The sequence below is a fragment of the Arabidopsis thaliana genome, chromosome 2, assembly GCF_000001735.4.
Source record: "Arabidopsis thaliana chromosome 2, partial sequence".
In the NCBI taxonomy this organism is placed as follows: domain Eukaryota; kingdom Viridiplantae; phylum Streptophyta; class Magnoliopsida; order Brassicales; family Brassicaceae; genus Arabidopsis; species Arabidopsis thaliana.
The window spans coordinates 13991271-14008722 of NC_003071.7; the positions used below are offsets into that span (position 1 = coordinate 13991271).

The 17452-nt window shown below is 36.6% G+C and overlaps 4 protein-coding genes across 8 annotated transcripts; 2 read left to right on the plus strand and 2 right to left on the minus strand.

Moving 5' to 3' along the window:
* Positions 1–46: 46 nt before the first annotated feature.
* On the minus strand, positions 47–4635 carry AT2G32970 (G1/S-specific cyclin-E protein). 4 transcript variants are annotated; one of them, NM_001202733.2, is made up of 10 exons: positions 4320–4635; positions 3740–3841; positions 3042–3180; positions 2624–2956; positions 2392–2539; positions 1291–2229; positions 964–1202; positions 797–870; positions 597–705; positions 47–509 (listed from the first exon to the last, which is right to left on the minus strand). In NM_001202733.2, the coding sequence occupies exons 2-10, from the start codon at positions 3793–3795 to the stop codon at positions 474–476; spliced, it is 2073 nt and encodes a 690-aa protein (NP_001189662.1). In that variant the 5' UTR covers positions 3796–3841; positions 4320–4635; the 3' UTR covers positions 47–473. The 4 variants fall into 4 exon arrangements, with proteins under 4 accessions (NP_001189662.1, NP_001325247.1, NP_001325248.1 ...); NM_001336419.1 differs by having other exon boundaries at positions 116–509; positions 4254–4320; NM_128857.2 differs by having other exon boundaries at positions 178–509; positions 2624–2951; positions 4320–4479.
* A 1419-nt stretch (positions 4636–6054) lies between these two features.
* On the minus strand, positions 6055–8679 carry AUG2 (HAUS augmin-like complex subunit). Its single transcript, NM_128858.4, has 6 exons — positions 8323–8679; positions 7865–7990; positions 7601–7705; positions 7259–7327; positions 7027–7140; positions 6055–6652 (listed from the first exon to the last, which is right to left on the minus strand). The coding sequence occupies exons 1-6, from the start codon at positions 8443–8445 to the stop codon at positions 6299–6301; spliced, it is 891 nt and encodes a 296-aa protein (NP_565760.1). The 5' UTR covers positions 8446–8679; the 3' UTR covers positions 6055–6298.
* Positions 8680–11857: 3178 nt separating this feature from the next.
* GH9B8 (glycosyl hydrolase 9B8) lies at positions 11858–14795 on the plus strand. The gene is made up of 4 exons (NM_128859.3): positions 11858–12330; positions 12621–13034; positions 13144–13398; positions 13906–14795. The coding sequence occupies exons 1-4, from the start codon at positions 12091–12093 to the stop codon at positions 14572–14574; spliced, it is 1578 nt and encodes a 525-aa protein (NP_180858.1). The 5' UTR covers positions 11858–12090; the 3' UTR covers positions 14575–14795.
* Positions 14796–14864: 69 nt separating this feature from the next.
* On the plus strand, positions 14865–17267 carry AT2G33000 (ubiquitin-associated (UBA)/TS-N domain-containing protein-like protein). 2 transcript variants are annotated; one of them, NM_128860.3, is made up of 5 exons: positions 14865–15454; positions 15569–15644; positions 15826–16322; positions 16439–16541; positions 16732–17267. In NM_128860.3, exons 1-5 carry the CDS (start codon positions 14925–14927, stop codon positions 17050–17052), a joined length of 1527 nt encoding a protein of 508 aa, NP_180859.2. In that variant the 5' UTR covers positions 14865–14924; the 3' UTR covers positions 17053–17267. The 2 variants fall into 2 exon arrangements, with proteins under 2 accessions (NP_180859.2, NP_001323452.1); NM_001336421.1 differs by having other exon boundaries at positions 15826–16541; positions 16732–17265.
* Positions 17268–17452: the final 185 nt, after the last annotated feature.

Consider the following 17452-nt stretch of genomic DNA (forward strand, 5'->3'; position numbering starts at 1 on the left):
CAGAATTAAAAGGGTATTTTTTGGTGTTTAGAAGAAACATCAAAGTCGAGTAACGAGTTCTAATTTTGGTTACCAAATGTCATTGGCAAGTGAAACAAAATTTGGATGTCTATTGTATCAATTGTGCATTGGTGTGTTAATTGTTCACTGGGTTTCCTCATCAACCAACTCACATTGTTATCTAAAGTCGTTTCCATACATAAGTTATAATTACATTCTTTACAAAATCATAAAAATGTTCTCTCTTTTTTTTTGTTATTATATCGAAAACTTACCAATTCTGAAGAGGAAGACCCACTAGAAGATTTGCAAGAAGAGTGGTGAGTGTGTGTTTTCTTTCTTTCTTATATACATCATTTGGCTGAGTTGGGAGTTGGGACAATGTTTCGTGGTGTAAAACCTATCTATCTATACACTAACCTATCATATTCTCTGGCAAGAAAAAGTAATCAAAAGAATTTAAGTTTTGACTTCTATGCAAGGTGCAATTTCCTTCTCGTTTCGTCTCCCTGCGAAAAATGATCAAAAACCAGTATGAGAATCACAAATACACAATACTGATTCCCATAAGAGAAGAACATTGAGAGAAAACTTACTGTACGTTGATTGTTCTTAACAGACTTGCCATGTCTTGAGTCTATAGATTCTGGTCTCGTGGTTCGTCCATGTACTCTCTCCATAAACTCTTGTATGTGATTATATGTACTGCAAACAGAAACCAGATCAATCACAAAAAATATATGTCAGAAATGGTCATATAGAAAACTGTAAAACATGTGTAAGAAAACACTTATACCTAAGCCGATGTCTGTTACAGGCAGCAAAAAATGCTACAAAACCGTTCAATATGCTCCTGACAGCACGAAAAACCTGAAAATATGAAGCAAAACAAACACAATTAGTAATTACTGAAGTTGCAAGGATTCAGATTTTTTTCTCTTGTACTTGGCATTGTTTACTTACATGAGAAAAGAGATCGTTCCAAAGTGTACGCCACATGGAGACTTCATAAGTCTTCACAGCTGCTTGAGAATCTGATGCAAGCTGAAGTATACTGCTCATATACCTCCATAAATCTCCAATAACATCGAATATGTATGAGAAGGAAACAGCTAAACAATTGGCCAATGCAGCAACCACTCTGATCGGTGCATATACCACTTCCCATATGATCCAGAATAGAGGTAGTAAAACAGTATTTGCTGTAGCATCAAAAAGAAGAAAAATATCAGGATTATGATTATATAGAGATGAGAAAAGGAATGCTCAAGCAAACGTTTGATTACTTACTGACGTTCCAAACTAGCGAGATGGGCAAAAGCACCAACTCTACCACATCACCAACAAGATTGCAACCAGACTCCATCACTATCCAAACCACTGAAACCAAGCTTGCCACTGTTTCCGCCAACGAATTCCATAACGGTAGGAGCAATTCAAGAATGTCTAAGAGAGGATTTACCAGAGGCATTATGCAAAAAGAAACAAATGACTGCATAGCACGTGCCATAGTCAGAGCCCACTTGACAGCTTTCTGGAAGTTGTGAAGAAACAACATCGTTCCCAAGTACTTTATTCGGGATACCATGTCCCATGTTTCAACCCAATCGAACAGTGGCCCACATAACCGAGATGCAGTAGCCTTCAGAACAGGGACATTTTTGTACAGGTCATAAAAACCAATCACAACAGTGATGACAGATATCATCACATATAATGCTCTGGCGAAATGGCACATCCAGGGTCGATAAAGATGACAGAAACCGGGATAAGACTGCAGAAACAAGACCCATGAAGGGAGACCAGCTTCAAGTAAAGTAAGCAATCGTATGTCAGCCATTATAACCTCTCGCAACTTGAAAGGGAGATCACGGTCACCACACCTAACAAGAACTAGTACATCCTTATACTGGGTTGCTTCAATGATGTTGTCACAATCAGGTACATGGCTTTCCCAGTGGTCTACCGAGTTATCTTTTCTTCTGGGTGTTTCCTCCATATAGTCAACTTCAACTCCGGTGCTGATTGCCTTAGTTACTCTTCTTCTCTTGTACGGTCCAGTCAGAGGCGGTGTGTGAGGCTCGTTTTCATCATAATTTGCAGCAGAATGATTAACGTTGAAGACACTTCTGGAGCAGCAAGGAGAATCATTTTCAACAGAAAGATTGTCATCGTCATCAGAGAGAGTAGTTTTTGAGAATTCCATTTCAGTGTCATGAAAAACCTCTCCTGCAAGAATTACAATACTGTAAGCTTATTTAAGCTAGAAGTCCACAAAGGTGCAACGTTAAAGCATGCCATAAGATGTATCACCACTATAGCAAAGTTGTTTGTTAAAAGGAATTTCAAAGTTAAATCAGAATAGATATTCTTTATGAAAAACTATAATACCTATAGTTGAGTCGAGATATTCCCTCAAGCAAGACTTTTCAGCTTTTGATCCAGAGAACCACTGAGACATGCTTTTCACAGCTTGATCGATACTCTCAAACTCCCACCTTCGCATCAACTTAGCTTCTATAGCAAGAGATGTGTCTGTCTACATAAAGATATAGATCAAGTAAGAAACAAGAATAACACACAATGTCAGACCAAAAAAAAAGTGGACAGTTGCAAGAAGTACCTGTAGCTCATTTAAGTAGTTGATACCCCTCACATTAGCCCATTCAATCTCAAACACGATGAAACCATACAAGGTCTTGTGCAGTTGCTTTTTCAGATACAAAGAGCTCTGCAGTTTCTTTGCAGGTAATTTCTTATTCGAAAAAGTTGTCGCATCTATCAATGAGAACCACTGCTTAAGCTTCTTCATTTTTTTATCGTCCGGCTGGGGCTGAGAACAAGCCTCTTTAGGCTTCTCTTCCTCCTCCTGCTTCGACTTTTTCTTCTCCCTGTCCTGATTCTGATTTTTCTTCTCCCCTCGAAGTTTCGTGTTTGCAAAAGGGGAGAGTCTGGACTGCAAACAAAGATAGATGTGTCACTTTACCATAATTTTTCACCTACACACCACAGAGAAATGTACTTGAAGCAGCTTTTACAACCTTTGTGACCATTAGTTGCCAAAAATGAGCAGATCTGGTGCCAGGATTCAACCATGGCCGGTTATCCACCAATATGTAAATCTTTTTACTTTTATTTCCCAGGAAAATACTGAGATCAGAAAGATATGATTGCAAGTCTCTGTAACCAACCAAAAAAACAAAGGTTAACCAGAAAAGCAGAGAACAATCAAGCAAATAAAGTGTGACAATGTAGTTAACTCTTAAAAAACACACGAAAGTATCATCAGATTAAGATCTCTGCTAAGAAAAAGTAGCCAACACGAGTGAGACTTTAAAATATCACATACGTAGAAGAAAATTTCAAGAAACTGGACAAGAGAATTGCTAGAACAAATATAATTCACTTCAGAGGGAAATGTTTAAGACATTAACACCAAAAACTGATTACTAGTTCAGATTCAGGAGAGGAACATAAGCCTGGAATCAAGATAATGAAAGAAACACAAATAAGTGATAGCTTTAATTGCAGAACTTAGATAATAAATTGTCAAAACCACAAAAACAGATCTTGTTTTGTCTGGAAAGACAACATAGTTTTCCAATTAAAGGCTCAACAAGCTTGTACTTCATTCAAAAACAGGTCACGTAATTAACTGCAGAATCATTGATCCTGTGAATCATAACTTATAAAAAAAAAAAAAAGCGGCAATGCAGATCAAATAGATAGATAAAATTACCCGATCTGGAGACTCGTCAAGGGGAAAACACATTTAGATTCATCAGCAATCCCCATCTAAATCCCAATTTTGCACTCTAATTTCCAATTAACCTCAAAATCACTGAAAAATCGAAAGACGTAATTCCAGATTATTCGTCATTATCATCATACTCCACAACAAATTCTCAACAGAGATTACAAGAGCTTAGCCTTGAGAGAAAGAGGTCATGAAGCTATTGCCGACGAGTTTTATACAAATTAATGGTAGTTAGTTGGTAAAATGACATAAATAAATTTAGGAACAAATTTGTAAAATTGTGTGATTACTTAATAGAAAAGGAAACTCTAAAACCTAAAGAAAAAGGAAATTCAAATCGTATAGAATCGAATCAACACCGCCCGCCGGCGAACAAAAACAGCCGGAGAAATTTGAAATCACACGGCGAGAAATGGATCAGAGAAAAAATTAAAAGCACCATTAATGTAGCAACAATAACAACCACAAATCAAAACCAGAGGTTTAGGTTTATCACCAGAGAATCAATAAATCCGGAATTTGAAATTTGAGAGATAGAGAGAGAGAGAGAATTTGGGTTTACTTGGAATGGAAGAAGAGAAGAATATTTCCAAAGAAGACGTCTCAGGGAAAGAGAAGGGTAAAATGGTAAATTTGAAAGCCGAAGAAGACGGAGGAATGAGATTGCGTAGTTGTGATGGCGCCAGGGTCTCGTCGGTTTTTAATCTTCACCGGAGCACGTTGAAGAGAAGCTCTGCTTATGGATTGGAAGATATATAAACGCGTGGGATAAGGTCCTTCTTTGGCAGGCGCGTGTAGTTTCCTATTTTCTTCAAATTACATAATGGTCCTTTGAGACTTGATGTCTTCTGAAAAGCCGCAAACTAATAATGCATCTTTATTCAATGAGCACTAAAATGGTATTTTCTCGCATCATGAAAAATTGATATTATCTGTAACATATTTGCATGATTGTCAAATATTTTTGAGACTGTTAGATTTAGATTTTGTTGTTTAGATTAGAATATGTTTTGTAGATTCGATTCTTTTGTATAATTTGTCAAATGTCTTACAGAAAATGAACAAGAAATAATGAATTGTAAACAACAAAATAAAAATAAAAATCAAAAATGAAGCAATAAATCAAGAATTTAAGACATGAAAATAGGTGTCGAGAGTGGGAAATGGACGCATGGACAATGAATTGACATTTGACATTAAAGTTATGCTTTGAAAAGTGTATCATCGACATTTAAAGTTGCGAGAAATACGAATATTCATCGCCTGCGTCGGTACATTAATCGCTTGCACATATTTATTCGTTTCATTTAATTGCACGCATCCGAAATTTAATATATACTTGAAATGTGAGAAATTAAATAATCTCAATTTGTGTGTCTGGAAAATGTGTAATAATGAGTATAATCGCTAAACCGAATAAACCAGAGGTTGGTCTGATATTTTGGTTATATGAAAGAGTCAATTTAAAAGGACACGCGTTCGGGCGCGTAAGGATAAGGAGTGGGCCAGGAACAAATCAAAATTTGGACGTATGTGATCGATTCTGTTTCGAATACAAAAACCACGGAAATATATAGATAGAGCTCGTGGGTGGGTCCTTAACGCCGCTTTATTAATTTTAGCTACGTAATTATTGAGTAACCAACGCAAGTGATGTCTCTCAGTTAATCTATATAAACCTATATATGATGCATTATTGCAATTTCACGTTACATGCATTATATCAATACTCTAACAACAAAAGTGTGTTCCATTTTAATATGAATATTGAGATCGATCATCCAGATTCAACTACTTATTTGATTTCATGTAATAATTTTCCATCAGATAACTTTGAATAGTTGAATATAATAGTCTTTCATGTACTGTATATCATTTAGAAATGTTGGCCATGGATTGGCAGTGAACCTATGCAATCTAATCTGATATGAATTTTATATATAAGTGGTATTTTTTTTATTGCAAACACTTTTGTGGTTCGTTTTATAGTTTTAAATAGTGATGAGTTTTACAGTTTAAATATCATGTAAATGATATATGAGGTTTTATTGTCCAATTTACACAAACTACTTTTAAGACCAGACCGGGCTATGTAACTAGGTGGCTAAAATATGATTAGGTGCCACCGGTTCTCAATTAAAGTTGTCTTAAATTCATGGTCTACTCTCTACAGTCTACATACTACAATATTTAGACCATACGAGTTATTTAGTGGAACGATTGTGCCTATGAATGCTAATCCTTTTTTTATAGACCCCTCTTTAGATTTCTCGACTAAAACAATTCCCACATCTATGAAATATTTTAATTTTGCGGTAGTTTTGCCGCGGTCTGCCGCAGCCGCAAGCGGCGAACAAACGAACAGACTAAAATATGATAGTCACATGGACCATGAAAACCAGTGTTAACAAAATATACACTGTTTTAAGTTTCACTCAAAGACTATCAAATAGAAATAAGTAAATCCATAAAGAACACTAATGCTGATGAAACAAAACACGATCGATATTAAAAAGCTCAAGCAAAGACAAAAGCAACTGTTTAAACGCTACTCTTTTTTACAGAAGGAGGCCAAGATAGTCTCCGGTTCCCATTGTTATTACCATCTTCTTCTTCTTCTTCTTCTTCTTCTTCTTCATTTTGATCATTGTTTTGTCTCCTTGTTTTATGAACAGCTAAATCGTCGAAGCTTGACTCTATCCTCCCTTGAGGTGGAGTCACACAATCTGAGTCTCTATGTGTCATTTCGTTACCTCCTGGTGTTGTTGGTAAAGAAACTGCAGAGTTACCAACTCGAAGCTCTTGAAGAGTCGCGAATGATTCTCTCATCGCAGACATGGCCTCAAAGAATCTCGTGCATGACGCTAGTGCCACAGGTATTGGACGCAGCATTTCCTATAATTTTGTTGGGGAAAAAAAGAGTAGAGAGATTGAGATTATAGCATGTAAAACCGAAATCAACAACTGTTATGCAACACATTACGTAAAAGTAGCAATCTCCTTCTCTCTTGATGCAAAGAGTTTAAACACATAGAAATCTAATTCAAGGACCTGATGACACAACTGATCCTTCTGCAATGTATTCTATACAGTTAACGCATGGCGTAGTGTAATACAGTGCTTTCCTCTTACACTATGAACAATGTATTAGATTCCAACTGAAATGAGTAATCCAATGTATGCAACTAAACATGTGGAGTTATGTCTGAAAGTCAAAGATGTAAATGGAAAAAAAATCAAGATGCATGTAAAAGAGAGTAAAATCGTACCCCCCAGACTGAAGGAGGTTCTTTAAAGTTTTGGCTCCACTGAAAATCAGACACGGATGCTGTTAAGGCGCCATAATCACTGGCGGCTTTCATTAGCAACTCTGAGAATTGTTTCTGAAAAACAAAGCAGAACAAAGCCATTAAACATAGCATCTTCGTTTTCCAGTTGTGCAACTTCAGATACTAAATAAGGTCCTCAAAGTTGCAAATAGTATAAAATGGCATGAATCACCTGATATTCTGCTTCAACTGGAATGCAATCTAGCGAATAAGGTTGTTGGAGACGAGCAATGATGCGATCCTGTTATATAAACAGACAAATGATGTAATAAACTTCAACTAGAGGGTCACAAATTGACTAAAAGATAAGGCAGTCTTAAGACGTACTCAGAAGCTAATGTTTCGAAAACATCTTAAGGAATTTTCTCAATTTTCAGAACGATAGTGAATAAGAGGGATATCGCTTAAAGACAGAAAAGAGAGATAAATGAACTCGAAAGATACATAAACCTTAGTCCAGAAAAAAAAGAGAGAGAAGATTTTAGAGGTAAGTAGAAAGGAAAAATGATCCTACCTTGTTTTGTATAACATCTTTCAATATTTGAGTAATCCTTGACAAAGTCTCGATTTTCTTTTGCATTTCACCAACATGAGTCAAATGCGCCACATTTTTATCATCCTGAAATTCGCCAACAAAAGAAGTTATATACAAAGCATCTAACAAAAGTTGTTACATGAGATATACCAATAAGTTATCATAAGGCTTCAGGCAATGCAAATACTATGATCCATATCTTATTTCAATTTGAAAAAGAAACCAAAACCATGAGAAAGATACCTTCCTCCCTTGAAGCTCGACCTGCAAGTCTGCAATTTTCCTTTGAACAACAGATAACTCTCTCAATACCCTTATCAAATCATCACCTCTTTCCCCATTCGAAGACGCAAAGCTTTGTAATTCTTCCTACATCGGAAAATGATTGAGCCAATTGAAGAGATAACTAACCATAAATATTCTCTACTTGATGAAAAATTCAGATTCAGTATATAAAAGCCAAGAGATCAAAGATCTAATCAAAACATATGGTCCAGAGATTCGCAAAACTAACAAGCAGCTAAAATTCCTCATTCCTCAGAAACATAATCTCCTTCAAATTATAGATCTCTCATACGCATTGTTCTGCAAAGTCAATCTAATAGCATACAACCCAAAGCATATGCTATACTCAAGCTAATGGAACTAACCGGAGACGCAATTCCGATTCGGATGAGATTAAAGTGAACAAGAGAAGTTACCTGCGACGGAGGAGGAGCGACGGCGAAACCGAGATCGGAGGCGATAGAGAGAGCATCAGATAATCCACCGATGCGTCTGATCGGCTTCTTCCCAACCCACGTCGTGTCGCCTCCCATCGACATCTTTCGACGAGCTTTCCGGAGATTAATTCGACGGTGGCGGATCCAGATTGTTATATATAAAACCAAATTCAAAAATATTCAAAAACTTTTCGTCATGCCATTAAACTCTTTTCTTTTTTTCCTACTTCAGTAATTTATACTTTACTTTTGTATATGTAAAATTGTAAGTCATCCAACAACTTCACAAAAATACATCTGAAGAAGAACCGAAGACCAAAATGGGCTTAGCCCAGAAATATGCTGAAGATAGCCCAACATGCTATTACGGACGGTCGAGAAATATGGACACTGAGATCTGCTACGTGACGGAACGAAAGCAACCCGACAAAAACCAACCAATGTAATAGAAACTAGTGGTTTGTATTAGTATTGTTGATATGCCATTATGAAAAAATGTTGTTGAATAACGAGAATTTAAATATATTTGTATTTAGAAATTATAACATCAATATATGGTAACCTTGATATGGATAAAAAAAAAAAAAAAAAAATGTTTGGTGTTTTTCAATTAGTCTTTCCCTTTTTCATTTCTTTGTACAATACATAAAGCTTTTTACGAGTTATATATTAAGTTTCTTTTTTATATATATAAAGAAATCATGAGCTGAGCTGTATATAAATTCTTAGCTTATTTCTAAATTAATAAAGCTTGAATCTTTCTTAAGATTGTTTTTAATAAGATTGCTCTGAGAAGCTTCTAGCTTATGGCACGTTTATTAATTGTAAAGTCGAAACAATGTGAGACCGTCGGTGGGAGATTTATGAAATATGGAACGTCTAGAAGCAAAAAAACATATTTTGATCTAATAAAAAGTTCTTCACTTTATACTAAAAGACTCTTTAATATCAAAGATTTGACAGATCTGGTTATTAACATATTTATTAACTAAAAACATTGGGATTTGATTGTTACATTTATTTATTTTATACCTTGCATTTAATATTCTGCATTATTATGGATCGCCAATTTTTTTATTCTGCATGGATTTAAGAGAGAGAGGGAGAGAAAACAAAACCCATGCATAGAAATTTCATCGACCGACTCTTGTCATATGAATCTAAAATAATTATCAAGAAAAATAAACACATCAAATCTGCTTAAATAAACAAGAATTTAAGTTTTCCCAAATGAAATTAAACCATCCTTTCCCAAATGAAAGTTTGAACTCAGCACCAACAACAAGCAAAATTCAATCCTTCTCGTACTCACCAAATAAGCTAGACATATGGGGTTAATAAAGTTTATTCGCAGCTCATTTGGTTCCTTTATGATATTATACTCAAGCTAAGTAATGGGTTCGATTCCCATCTTCTCATTTCTTTATCAAAAAACAAGTAATAAAGTTCCTTAAATATTGTCTTAAAATACTATCGTAGTAACTAGTAAGGTGGAATATATAGTGTAACTTTGGAGCTTGAGGTCGTCGGTGATGTGCTGGTACGAAGAGACACGTGGCGCTCAATCATTTGAAAATAATTTAGTTTTTTTCTTTCTTTTGGAATATGGGAACCACCAACGACAACATTATTAATTCCATAGATTCGGAGTTAATTGAGCGGGTTGCACGAACCACACCACACACCAGATGCCGAATAAAATTTTATGCATAAGCTAAGCGAATAATCAATGCATAGTTAAACTTTATAAGACTGATATTTAACGACTGGATTATCACAACTAAGAGGCGTTTTATTTGTTTTAAACATTTTAATTAAGTTATTAATGGTTTGCGACTCAAGACGATAGGAAACGACCATCTTTTTCTACTCATGAATATTTGAAAGAATATTGTTCTTGCGACAACTGATCAAGCTACTATCTTTGAAAAGAACGTTCTTCTGCCAGTCTACTGAAGAATAACTCAAAAAATGCACTTGGGGCTCACTGATTTTTAACAACATTTCTTTTTATATACATCCTTTGAAAGAAAACTGAATCGTAGCAAAAACTAGACTAGGAAACTGAAAAAAAAAAAAAAAAAAATTAAGAGGAAGACTAGGAAAACTGAAAAAGAAAGCTTTATTAAACCAGCATGCAACACAACTTAATCATATGAATTACTTTGTTTTTTTCCACATTAGTTGCCGTCTGATTAATTTAACACATTTGAAACTATAGTCATCTTTTTGAAGAAAAAGTTCACTAATAAAAACAGAGAAAATCCATTTAAAAAAAAAAGACATTTTAAAAGAATATCGAGTAGGATTTTTAATGTAAACTTTATATAAATTTTATAATATAACATCAAATCGAAACTAATTTTAAAAACTAACTTTATTTTATAAAAGATACAGTATAATGAAAGTGTATAAACGAATTTTGTTGTGGATCAACATGAAAATTAATTAGTTTGTCAACAGCTATTCATATAGTTAAATGATACAAGTAATGATAAACAAATAAACGCATGTTCCCCGTTAACAATTTTTACGTCTCCATGCTTAGTGGCGCTAATCACCTTTTTGGTTCGCTCAAGTCAAATTATTTTGACCAAGTTGTCGGTCGAGCTAGCTCGAAGGTAACAAATAGTTAGGCCCACTTTGAAAATGTCGGTGCTCGGAAAAAAGATAAACCGCTAAATTAAACCGGTCATCATGAAACTCCGGAAACCTGAATTACTGCCAAATTTATGGTTGTAGGCACTGCACACGTGTAGGTGTCTCTTAGTCCCCATTGTCATACCCCTCAGTTTTTATTGGTGGTGGGCAAACTTATATTAAGATGACCCAGGTCCATCTTTCAAACCCATTTAGATCCATCCTATATTTTTGAATGTTTGGTGTTTTTGCTTTAGATATCAATAGAGGTGAATAAATTAGTATTCATACTCTGCAGATTTGAGTTTAACATTTGTGATAGTTTTTGTAAACTTTATAATTTGTAACAGTGAACCCAGCCAAAACCAAAGTTTTGATTTGAGAAATTAGCCTTACTATTCACGATTCTCTCGCCTAACACAGCAGCCTTAACGACAGAAACAGAAACGAATCTCTGCCTAGCAATGACATTCTACGGTTCCGAAAATTTATTAGTATTAATTGGACCGTTTCATGGAAACTTGAAATAATTAAGAGAAACTAATTAAGAGACAAAATCGTCCACTTTAACTGTTACACTATCAACAACTGACACTCTCCTTCTACTTTTCAAAATTACACAAGATCGCTAAATACATTGAAATTATCACCACCTTTTGAAACAAAAATTGAAATCATTAGGAAAAGTATCATAAAACACCCTCTCACACAGTACAAATGTAAAATTTCAACAATTGTAAATAGTATGTAAAATGACTTTACTACATGCACTTTTAATTAATTCGGTCTAGATTTAGCACAGTAAAAGCAATAACTAGCTGCATAAATTACGGCCATTACCACTATATGGAAAAAGCAAAAGTCTCCACATTTTCTCATGTGGAAATATTTTAGATTAAAAACAAAAGTTAACCATAAAAACAAAGTCACGTCATCTCTCTCCTCCACCACTCCACAGAGCTTTCAAATATATCCCTCTCCTGCGAGAGCAGAGAAATAGAGAGAGACTAGTGAGTGAGAGAGTCCATCGCTTTCTTTCTTTCTCTCTCTCGCTCTCTCTTCATCTCCAACAGAGACTTCTTTCTAGAGAAAGAGATCTTCACAAATATGACTGTGATGAATCACCGACACAAGCAATGTCATTTTCTCCTCCTCCTTCTGATCACTGTCTTCTCTGCCGCGTTGGATGGTGTTTCTTCCGAGACAGACGTCGGAGGGTTTGACTACGGTGAAGCATTGTCTAAAAGCTTACTCTACTTTGAAGCTCAGAGATCAGGAAGACTTCCGTACAACCAGCGCGTGACTTGGCGTGATCACTCTGGTCTCACCGATGGTCTTGAACAAGGGGTTTGTTTTCTGTTCAAAACTCTTGTCATTTTATTTTTTAATTAATTTTATTTTTGAATTCAAACTAATTCAGTTTACTATCATTAGTTTGAATTTTAATAAGAGAATTGAAATTTATTGTTTGTATTAATTTATAAATAATACATAAATTTATTGTAGATTTCCATTTAAAGAAATTATTTTCTTTGGTTTGGAATGAGACTTGAAAACCTTTTGTGAATTAAGTATTGAAATTAATTATTTGTTTTATTTTGTGATGTGACTTTAATTTTAAAATTTTGGTAATAAAGGTTGATTTAGTGGGAGGATATCACGACGCCGGAGACCATGTTAAATTTGGACTTCCGATGGCTTTTACGGTGACAATGTTGTCATGGAGTGTAATAGAGTACGGTGACTCACTCGCTTCCACCGGAGAGTTATCTCACGCGCTTGAAGCCATCAAGTGGGGAACAGACTACTTCATCAAGGCACACACAAGCCCAAATGTCTTATGGGCCGAAGTTGGCGACGGTGACACTGACCACTACTGTTGGCAAAGACCGGAGGACATGACGACTTCACGGAGAGCTTTCAAGATCGATGAGAATAATCCGGGATCAGATATCGCTGGAGAAACTGCGGCGGCTATGGCGGCAGCTTCGATCGTTTTCCGTTCAACAAATCCACATTACTCTCACCTTCTCTTGCACCATGCCCAACAAGTACATACATACTCATTTTAAATTTAATTTAATGTTACAGTTGGAACAGACATTTTAATGTTTTTGGGTAGGACATTTAAATAAGTTATGGTTATGGTTTTGGTTGTAGTTGTTTGAGTTTGGAGACAAGTACAGAGGAAAATACGATGAGAGTCTAAAAGTTGTGAAAAGTTATTATGCCTCGGTGAGTGGGTACATGGACGAGCTTTTATGGGGTGCCACTTGGCTTTATCGAGCCACCGACAATGAGCACTATATGAGTTATGTGGTTGACATGGCTCACCAACTAGGTGGCCTTTCTTGGGCCATGTCCGAGTTTAGCTGGGACGTCAAGTTCGCCGGTGTTCAACTCCTAGCTTCCATGGTTAGTACTTACATATTGTTCAATTTTGTGTGTGGTAAAAGTGAAATATTTATAGCACTAACCTCTTAGTAGTCTAATTTAAGATTTAAGTAGAATCTTATAATTGCCTTATGTGAAGTGATTATCAAGTTTAAATATTCTCACGTCGAATTACCAAAAGTAAGGTATTCCCCACCCCACGTTACATATGTACAACAACTATTCAAATATTTTCTCTTTGTATGCAAATGAAATACTTTATAACTAAATATTAGTACTAGCATTTAGAAAAAAGTTTAGTTATGAAGCAGAAACAAAACTAAAGGTCACGTGCTTTTGTTCCTCTAAGTCTAAGCGGATACGTCTCTTTAAATGGTTCTGTTTTATGGCACGTGATTCTAAACCTACTTGATAAATTAGCTATATTCTGATTGACAAAAAAAGAAGAAGCTATATTCTTATGTATGAACTAGTCTACGAAATTCTACTTGAGTTTTAAGCACTAACAACACTTGCCTCATTTTTCAGTTGCTAAAAGAAGAAAAGCACAAGCAACATTCTAAAGTCCTACAACAATACAAATCAAAGGCGGATCATTACCTATGCTCAATTCTCAACAAGAACATCAACGGCACAAACGTCCAGCGAACTCCTGCCGGTTTACTCTACGTCCGACAATGGAACAATATGCAATACGTATCCACAGCATCTTTCCTCCTAACCGTATATTCTGATCATCTCCGAAAATCAAACACCGATCTCGAGTGTCACGAAGGAACCGTAACTCCTGACGAGATGCTTGGCTTTGCGAAATCTCAAATCGATTACATTTTAGGATCAAATCCAATGGAAACAAGTTATCTAGTCGGGTACGGTCCAAAATACCCGATTAGGGTTCATCATCGAGGCGCGTCTATCGCTTCTTTTAAAGAGCACAAAGGTTTTATAGGATGTACTCAAGGATATGATAATTGGTATGGACGGTCCGAGCCAAATCCGAGTGTTTTAGTCGGGGCTTTGGTTGGAGGACCGGATCACCAGGATGATTTTGATGACCGGAGGGGTAATTACGTTCAAACGGAGGCTTGTACGTACAATACTGCTCCTTTGGTCGGTGTGTTTGCGAGACTTATAGAGCTTGAGGAGCAAAAACTTGAAGAAGAAGATGTGAGCTTGGTTGCAACTTATAAGAGATAGTTTTTATTTAATCAATACAAAAAAAAGAAAGAAAATGTGGTTTTATTTTGCACCCATTTTGCCATTTCTATATTGTTAGAGTTTTTCTTCTCAACTTTTTTTTTTTGTTTTGTTTTTAAATAAAAAGTGTGTATAAAATATCAATTATCAATATAGATTTTTGTCAATTTTATTAGTTAAGAAGTTCGAACGGTCTCTTCTTTTTGCCTCTGTTTTGCAGTTTACACTTACCATTTTTACCCCTGCCGTTTTTGTGGATTAATTGCGTTATACGACGTCCTCTTACACTTTCACTCCAAACGACGCTGTTTTAAGCAAGAAACTCCATCGTCTTCTTGGCAAAATTCTGGATGAAAGAAAGTAGAAGTCCCGCCCAAATTGGGGACGAACACCTTTCACCAACGGCGAAGGCTGATCTGATTGATAGAATCTGCGCTGAACTTGGAGTATGTGAAGAAGAAGCACTTTGTTACCTTGATGGATTCCACTGGGATTTTGATTCGGCGTTGGAGGCTTGCCGCAACCAAACCTCTCCGTTTCCGCCGTCCCTCACAGTTGAATCTACGCCGGTGAACGCTAACTCCGCGTCGTTGACAACTCCATTAATGATCGATCCTCTTCGGAGTTGGAATCCGCCGGATGAACAATCGAGAAATGAAAGTATCGCACGATTTTGCTACGCGGTTGCTGGAGTTAGTGTAGAAGAGGCACGCGCTTACCTCGAGCGAAGCAATTGGAATATAAACCTAGCCGTCGACAGTTTCTTGGTCGAGCGCCGTGCAACGCCTCTTCAAAAGAAGTCGAATCCTCTACGATTAGATTCAAAATCGCGGTTTCTAGATTACTCGAAACCACTCAGAATCGGGAGATCTTCTTCTGAGTATGGATTTGTTTCGTATATAAGTGTTTAGGGTTTTTCTTTCTGATTCTGGTGAATTTCTCGAGTAAGGGTTTTTTTGTGTGTAATTTTTAGCCATTTTCTTACCTTTGACAGCTCGATGGAAGTTGACTCGACAGGAGAACAGATCCCTGAAGCTATACCACCTCTAATGGCGTCATCTCAAGTCAATGTACTGTAATCTTCTCCTTCTCTGCACTCTGTGGTTATTGTCTTGCTGTTTTCTCTAATTGTGTTTGCTAAATTTAGAATCTTAGTTTCATTTCTTGATGGACTTCTCTGTTTTCTTAAGATAGTTAATAAGAATGGAACTCAATGTTGACGCATACACTGCTTACATTTTCTCCATTCAGACTCAAGAAAACCAGGAAAGTACTAGTGTTTGGCCGCCGATGAAAACTTGGGTTGATCGAATCTGCCATGAAACCAAAGTGTCTCGAGAAGAAGCATTCTATTACCTTGAGGGATCCAAGTGGAATTTCAGTCGGGCTGTGGAGGCTTGTCGCAGTAAAACCTTGCCGGTGGTTTCGGCGAGCCAGGAATCTGCTGAGGCGCCGCCGAATTCGCCAGAGCAACCGTCTCTACTGAAAAATGAATGGATCTCTTCATTCTGCGAGGCGGCTAGTACAGCGACTAGAGAGGAGGCAATCTATTGCCTTAAAGTCTGCAACTGGGATGTACATCGAGCCATCGGCTTTTATATGGAGGACTTCTCAGAGCATCAAACGTCAGTGGCAGTCAATATGAGTTTGAAGGAGAACAGAAAGCTGCCTCTTTCATCCATCGAATTACCTTCTCAATCGCAGTTTGAGGCTTCACTTGGTTACTTGAAAGAAGGAAGCACTTCTAGGTGATTTGTCCCTTTTTCATTTGCGATTTTGTCTCCAAGAAGTATGAAATAGTCTCGTAAATGTTGATTTATATCAAGTTCTAAATCCTTTTCCCGCCATTTGATTACTTGTACAGTTTGTTGGAGGTTGATCCGACCGAGTTAAAAAGGTCACTCGAAGAGGCTGGTGAAGAAAACGCCGCAGTAGCTATTCCTAGAATGACATCGTCTCAAGTAGATGTATGTAACCTTCTCTTCCTCTGCACTTTCTTTCTATGGTCTTGCTTGTTTTCTCGGACTGTGTTTACTAAAGCCTAAGCGCAAAACATAAGCCGGCAATGTCGATCTTAACAAAAGGGTACTCAAACAGTACTGCTAGCAGTTCTCAAGTTTCTCTTATCAATATTTTGTTTTGTCTTTTAACTTGAAGGGTAAGGGTATTGAGGAAGACTCAAGCATGGAGACATTCCCTGATCCTGTTGCCTACCAAGACAGGATAATTGTGGGGCCTCGAGCTGGGGGGACTACTATTACATTGACTATCCTCTTGGCCAATACGCGATCGGTAAATATTCCTTTTAGATCAAACCAAACTGTCAGAGACATCCGTGATGCCATTGACGAGCTAACACCAGATTACGAGAAAGACTACATTTTGCAATCAATGGCTGAAGTAGTTTACATGGATCCAGACATTACTGTACACGAAATATCTACTGGTTCTACAACTCTCCTCCAGATCTACCTGTAGCTTTGGTTTTGTACAGTTTCCGTTGATTGATGAAACATAGAGAGAAAGGAAACAGATGTATAGGACTTTAGAAAGGATTCTTGCCTTGTATAGAATGGAAAAAATAGAACAGAGCAGCTTTGCACTTAGTTGTTTGAGATAGGAATGGATAAAGAGAGTTTTCTTATACTGTATGGTACGAAACGATTAATGAAACATAGAGAGATTTGAAACAACCGTTGTTCCTTTTATCTCTTTGCTGTTAAACTAAAGACCTTATTATGATTGCATATTAAATAGAGGGCAGAAGACGTATTAGGCTTGATTTTTGGGAACAGAGAATTTCAAATGAAGCACACAGAGGCTAGCCATTACAGAAGAGTTAGCTACAAGCTAAGCTCAAAACATAAGGAAATGCTTC